Source organism: Ziziphus jujuba, chromosome 12 (assembly GCF_031755915.1).
Source record: "Ziziphus jujuba cultivar Dongzao chromosome 12, ASM3175591v1".
Lineage (NCBI taxonomy): Eukaryota > Viridiplantae > Streptophyta > Magnoliopsida > Rosales > Rhamnaceae > Ziziphus > Ziziphus jujuba.
The window spans coordinates 2379437-2387158 of record NC_083390.1 but is presented as its reverse complement, the minus strand read 5'-3'; the positions used below and the strand labels follow the sequence as shown (position 1 = coordinate 2387158).

Sequence of the window (7722 nt, the reverse complement as noted above, 5' to 3'; positions counted from 1 at the left end):
GTGTGCTGATGCAGAATGGAAAAGTCATTGCTTACGCTTCAAGAAAATTGAAGGATTATGAGAAAAATTATCCTACTCATGATTTGGAATTGGCAACAGTAGTTTTTGCTCTTAAAATATGGAGGCATTATTTGTATGGCAAAAAATGTGAGATTTATACAGATCATAAGAGCCTTAAGTATTTATTTACTCATAAGGAGTTGAATATGAGACAAAGGCGTTGGTTGGAATTGGTGAAAGACTATGATTGTGTGATTAATTATCACCCTGGTAAGGCTAATGTGGTAGCTGATGCTTTGAGTAGGAAGTCTATTGGTGTTACTGCAGCATTGCTAACTGCACAAAAGCATATTTTAAAGGATATGGGAGAACTAGAAGTTATGGTTGTGAAGAATAAAGATCATGCATTTATAGCTGCTTTAACTGTAAAGCCAACTTTATTTGAGAGGATAAAAGGGAAACAACTTGATGACCCTCTTTTTCTTAAGATTAAAGATGAAATAAGACTTGGAAAAAGGCTTGAGTTTAGAGTATCAGATGATAGAGCACTACGTTTTGGGGACAGATTGTGTGTGCCTAACGATCAAGATTTAAAGCATGAAATCCTCAACGAAGCGCATAATTCTCCATATCCAGTTCATCCAGGTAGTACGAAAATGTATCATGATTTACAGATGACTTTTTGATGGGTCAATATGAAAAGAGAAATTGCTCACCATGTCGAGCAATGTTTAGTTTGTCAGCAGGTTAAGGCTGAGCATCAGAGACCATCTGGTTTGTTGAAACCTTTAATGGTACCTGAATGGAAGTGGGAGCAAATTTCAATGGATTTTGTTGTTAGGTTGCCGAAGACACTAAAGGGCTATAATGCTATATGGGTCATTATGGATCGTTTGACCAAATCTGTGCATTTTCTGCCTATACATACCACATTCACTATGGATCAGTATGCTCAGTTTTATGTTAATGGGATCATGAGGTTGCATGGAGTTGCTTTATCGATTGTTTCTGATCGTGATCTGAGGTTTACCTCGAATTTTTGGAAGAGTCTACATAAAGCTATGGGTACGAAGCCCAAATTTGGTACTGCATTTCATCCCCAGACAGACGGACAGTCAGAAAGGACCATACAAACTATTGAGGACATGCTTCAAGCATGTTTGATGGATTTTACCGGTAGTTGGGATAAGCATCTACCTTTGGTGGAGTTTGCTTATAATAACAGTTATCACACAAGCATTAGAATGGCCCCGTATGAGGCACTTTATGGACGTAAGTGTAAGTCCCCGGTGCATTGGGATGATGTTGGAGAAAGAAAGATTTTAGGGCCAGAGATTGTTCAGAATACTAATGAACTCATCATTAAGATAAAGGAGAGAATGAAGGCAGCTCAGAGTCGGTATAAGAGTTATGCAAACAATTGAAGGAAAGATTTGGAGTTTTCTGTAGGAGATATGGTGTTTCTTAAGGTTGCTCCTATGAAATGGGTGATGCGATTATGGAAAAAGGGTAAGTTAAGTCCGAGATTTGTTAGACCTTTTGAGATTCTAGATAAAGTTGGTGATTTAGCTTATAGGCTTGCTTTGCCACCGGCATTATCTAGAGTACATAATGTTTTCCATGTATCCATGCTCCGTAAGGACATTCATAATCCTTCCCATGTAGTGAGTTTTGAGCCTCTTCAACTCAATATGGACCTTACATATGAAGAGTTACCACTCCGAATCGTAGACCAGAAAGAAAAGGAACTGCGCACTAAAAAGATTGCTTTGGTAAAAGTTCTATGGAGAAATCATATAGTAGAAGAAGCCACTTGGGAACATGAAGATGAGATTTACGAGAAGTATCCCCATCTATTCGATAGTTAAGGTAAATCAATTTCGAGGACGAAATTCTTTTAAGAGGGGGGGATTTGTAATATATGGGTAATATATATATATATTTTAAAAAAGATTTTATAACTATTTATTTTTTTTAAAAAGAAAAAAAATTTAAAGTTTTTATCCTAATAGCATTGGTTATTAGTATATTTCAATTTTATTAGAAAATTGAAAAAAGAAAAAAGAAAAAAAAAAGGTATTTGCTCTATATTTTTGGTTTTATAAAAAGGAAGAAAAAAATACGTTTATTTTACTTTTACGTTGTTTTCAACTTTGCGCCACTAGGGTTTCGAGTAAGTCTTCTTCTTATTATTCTTTTCTTCTAACCCTAAAAGCTATTAGAGTTAACATTAAGGGCTTCAGATCTTAATTTAGGGTTTTAGTATCCATTTAAGATTGTTAGGGATCTAATATCTTTGGAGATTTCAATTTCTGAACAAGTTTTGGGGCATAGAAAGGAAGATTTTGAAACTTTTAAGTTTTCTCAAGGTTGGTTTTCTGATCTCTTTTATGTTATATGAGATTGTTTGAGATATTTGTGGGGTTATGGTAGCATTGATTAAGGCTAATTTGAAGTATTATTGTTGAAACCCTAATCTGGAATTCATATAAGGATCTGTATAGAGTGACTGTTTTAATTTATTTAAAATATTTAAAGATTTATTTTGGAACTAAAATTTATATTTATGAAAATATACATGTTTATGAATCTGTAGAAATTTATTTGGGTTGATTTGGATCTGTTTTCAATTTATTATGAAATTTTGAATTTACGCATTCTGTCTGGTTTTTCTGTGCGGCTGCAGTATGGTTTGTAAGTAAAAATTTCAAAACAGATCCAAAATAAATTATTTTTTTCTGAAAATTTGTATACTTTATCCTCTGTATGTCTAATATTACCATAAAAAAATTCATCTTCAAATTTCTTATATTTTTTCCGTGGTGATTTTCTAAATTACCTATATCCAGCTGGCTGAATTTATTTTCAGGTCCATTTAGTAAAGAATAAAATTCGATTTAAAATATTTTTTGATCTTTATTTGACCTAATAATTTTTTTTTATAGCATCATTACTATATATAGTTAAAATATGTAAAATATTACTGATTTTGGAAATGTATTTTATTTTTAATAAATTTTGGTATAGATGGGTTTCCCTATGAAATGCTGATTTTCAGTTTCTATCAAATAGTTACTAAATTTTATTTGTCCATGTTGTAGACCTTTGTTGGGATTTTAAAATTTTATATGAGTATATATAAGTGTCTAGTATTAACCTGTAAAATTTCAATTGAATACCAAATTTCATGAAAGAGAAAAAATTTGAACATTAAATTAAGGTTTCTGAAAATCTTATAGTTTCAGTATTTCTTTGTTAATCTTCCGATGAGTTTTGGATAGTTTTTCATTATTATTTTATGAAATTGTTTTAATCACAGTTACTTATGCATGTGTACAGTATCCTCATAATTTTTCAGACTTAGATGATATTGTTTGAATAACGAATTATTTTCTTGTTGAGAGACTATTGGTATTACTCATATGTTGTTAATCTTTTGTGGACTTTGCTGATCAAGGTAAGTTACTGGACTTTTTAAAACTGAAACCATAACAGATATGTACTTATGTTATTGATTTATTATGTTTTTCTATAAGCTTATATTTTATGAAATATATATGTATTGAACAAAGAAATTATTGGATTATTGATATATGTGTTTTTGCTCTGGTTGTTGGTATTTAGTAGGCATTTATGGATATGTTTTTGGGTGTCGAGATGAATCATGTAAGGGTTTTTCCTAGTGATTTATGGTTCTTTACCTTCGGGTTTAGACGTATTGTTTCATGTGGGATGACCTACTGATGATCACAGTAGAGGTATGGCTCATACCTTCGGGTATGAGTATTTGTTTTTAAAATTTATGTTTCCCTACTTGTGACATGCCTCACACACGAGTTTCGGATTTCGGATTTCGGATTACCGACGGGTAATATTATATTATGGAAAGTCCTACTAAATACTTAACAATTAGAGTTTATATTAAAATTATATTTATGTTGTTAAAGATTCTTTTCGGATATTTATTTGTATGATTTCAAGTATTTTCTTATTTTGTATTTATGAAAAACCCAGTAGCTTGCTGAGTTTTATACTCATTAATTATTGTTATGGTTTCAGGTACACCATAGTTTCAAGGTAGCTGGATTTTGCATATAATAATGGTGTTTAGTTTTTATTTTTATACTAGTTAGCTTGAAAGACTTTTGGATGTCGGAGTTGATTTTTTTTTTGTTCTTTTTATTTGGAGATATATTAGATATTATTTTATAAGTGATCTTTGGAGTGTCTTTTTATGGTCTGCATTATAAGTTGTATTATGTTTTAAGTATGACTTTTGTCACATCCCAAGTATATAGACTTGGGGTGTGACAACAACGGCAGTACTGTGGAGAATACATAATATGTCAATTAGTTTCTGTAAGACTTTGCTTAAGTTGTTTTTGTTAATGGAGCTTGAGAGATTGTATATTATGGATGGATGATGATAGCTTGAGAGAGAGAGAAGTTAGGAGAGCAAAAACGTGTCTATATTTTCTGGTGTATATATCAGAGAGATGAGAGTATATTTTTGCTTACATAATGAAAAATGTAAATGATTACAATTCTGTTATATAAAAAGCATAAATCTGTATTTTCTCTCTCTCACACTTTCATGCACTCATTTTCTCATTCTTCTAGTTAGTTCCATAACACGTGGCATATAAGCCACTGTGAAATACACCTGTATGATCTCATTTTAATATTTGCTTTAGCCTCCACGTCAGCACAGCAGGTTATATTCCAACACTCCCCTGTAACCTCTGTGCTGAGACAACTCCAAGCTTTTCCCTCAAATAATTGAATCTGTCCCTTGGTAATGATTTGGTAAATATATCTGCAATTTGTTCTTTGGAAGCACAAAATGTCAGATCTACAACTCCATTCTGCAAGGCCTCTTTGATGAAGTGATATCTTCTGTCTATGTGTTTAGTTTTCTGGTGAAAGACTGGATTCCTTGTGATGGCAATGGCTGAGGTATTATCACAGTATAGAGGTGTGGCTCTCACTTGCATTTCACCAAAATCTTCCAACACAAACCGAAGCCAAATTGCCTGTGCAGTTGCTTCTGAAGCACTTATATATTCTGCCTCAGCTGTAGAGAGTGCTACACAATGTTGTTTAACCGAAGCCCATGAGAATACACCACTACCAAAGCTAAATGCATATCCAGATGTGCTTTTCATATCATCCACAGAACCACTCCAGTCACTGTCACAGTACCCTACTAAAACAGCTTGTTGTCCCTTGACATATTCTATTCCATAATCTAAGGTACCTTTGACATACCTTAATACTCTTTTTGCTATACCAAGATGCTTCTTTGTGGGACAATGCATGAACCTTGCCAGTAAACTTGCAGCAAACATAATATCTGGTCTTGTTGCTGTCAGATATAGAAGACTTCCCACTACCTTTCGATAAATCTCTTCATCTGCAGTTCCACTTCCATCTTCCTTGCTGAGTTTCTCATTTGCAATTAATGGTGTAAGAACTGGATTACAATCAGTTAAGCCAAACTTGTTCAGCAATGTAGAAGCATATTTTTTCTGGTGCACGAAAATGCTGGAACTTGTTTGTATTACTCCCATTCCAAGAAAATGATGTAACAAACCCAAGTCTGTCATTTCATATCTTTTCATCATATCTGCCTTAAACCAATGCAACATTTCATCATCATTTCCTGTATACACTATGTCATCAACATATATGGCTGCAATGAGTATTCCTTTTTCTCCCCTGGTCTTTGTATAAAGAGTGGCCTCACTTTGACTCTTTTGAAAACCACCCTCACTGAAATATGCATCAATCTCACTATACCAGGCTCGAGGGGCCTGTTTCAATCCATATAATGCCTTATGCAGCTTGTATACTTTATCCTCATGCCCTTCAATGACAAAATCATCTGGTTGTTCTACATAGACCTCTTCCTGCAGCACACCATTTAAAAAGGCTGACTTAACATCAAGCTGGTACAATTTCAGCTTTTGTGAGCTGCTAAAGCAATTAAGGTCCTAATTGTGTCAAGTCTTGCAACAGGGGCAAAAGTTTCATTAAAATCCACTCCTGGTTTCTGTGCATATCCTTTAGCCACTAACCTTGCTTTGTTTTTCTGAATTGAGCCATCAAGATTAAGTTTTGTCTTGTATACCCATTTAACCCCAATTACAGGCTTATCTGCTGGTCTACTCACCAACTCCCAAGTTTTATTTTTCTCAATCATCCTCAACTCATCTGTCATTGCATTGATCCAAGACTGATTTTGTGCTGCTTCATTGTAGTCTTCGGGTTCAATGATGCAATTGTTGCATTTTGCCAGAATATCAGTCAAATTCCTCCATTTTGCTGGTGTATGATCATATTCAGCATGCTCTCCACCTGTTTCAGTGTGTGTAGGGTCAATGCTAGTACCCCTAGGTGCATATGAACTGTCCCTGCTGCTACTTGTAGTCTCCCTTGAATTTTGCACAATTTGAGCTGATTTTTCTGGTGTATAGTAAGTGTCTTTGAATGCTGGATTCACTTCTTCTGAGACTTTACAACCATCCTTGGTTGCTGAAATTATCCTTCCTCCATTATTTCTCTCATCTTCCTTCCAATTCCATGAGCTTTCTTCATCAAATATAACATCCCTTGATAAAATCAATTTTTTAACTATAGGATCAAATATCCTATACCCCTTCTCACAGGTTCCATAGCCAACAAAAATTCCTTTCACACTTTTTGAATCCAATTTCTGCCTTGTTTCAGCTGGTACATGAACATAACAAATGGATCCAAAAATTTTCAAATGTCCCACACCAGGTTTTCTTCCACTATAGGCTTCGAAAGGTGTCACCCCATTCAAGGCTTTAGTAGGACATCTGTTTAGCAGATAGACAGCTGTGTGAACAGCTTCTCCCCACAAGTAGTAGGGCATTTGTTTATCATGTAGCATGGCCTTGGCCATTTCAATGACTACCCGATTCTTCCTTTCAACTACCCCATTCTGTTGAGGAGTGTAAGCCACTGTCATTTGTCTTTGAATTCCCTCAGATTCACAGAATTTTATAAACTCTGCAGACAAAAATTCTCCTCCTCTATCACTTCTTAGACACTTAAGTTTAAAACCACTTTGCAACTCAACCATTGCTTTAAATATCTTAAAACAGATAAGAGCTTCAGATTTGTTTCTTAAAAAATACACCCAAACCATGCGTGTGCAGTCATCTACAAACAGCATAAAATACCTGTTTCCAGCAAGTGTCTCTGTTTGCATTGGTCCACACAAATCTGTATGAACTAATTGCAGTGGCTGATCTGCTCTCCATGCACCATTCTTTTGGAAAACTTCTCTATGTTGCTTTCCAAATTGGCAGCCTTCACAGACCTTCATCATTTCTCCAAGCTTTGGCAATCCCACAACCATATCCTTCCTTTTTAATTCAAGCAAAGCATTTGAATGAAGATGTCCCATTCTTTTATGCCAAATTTCCATACTCAGCTCAGTTTGAACTGTTAATGCAACCTGCTCACACGATGTCATAGTCAACGGATAGCATCGATTTGTTTTTGCTTTGACTTGCACAATCAGATTCTCAAGCGTAGGTCCATCATACACATGACACATTCCACCACCAAATGTCAGATAATAGCCATGCTCATCCATTTAACCAACACTCAACAGGTTTTCTTTCAAGCCAGGTAAATATAGTACCTCTTTGATATGTCTTTTTCCCTTGTCAGTGTCAATCACCAATGTTC

The 7722-nt window shown here is 34.6% G+C and overlaps 1 protein-coding gene across 1 annotated transcript; it reads left to right on the top strand.

Moving 5' to 3' along the window:
• Positions 1–1454: 1454 nt before the first annotated feature.
• On the top strand, positions 1455–1868 carry LOC132800254 (uncharacterized). The gene has a single exon (XM_060813525.1). The coding sequence runs from the start codon at positions 1455–1457 to the stop codon at positions 1866–1868; it is 414 nt and encodes a 137-aa protein (XP_060669508.1).
• The last annotated feature ends 5854 nt before the right edge of the window (positions 1869–7722 follow it).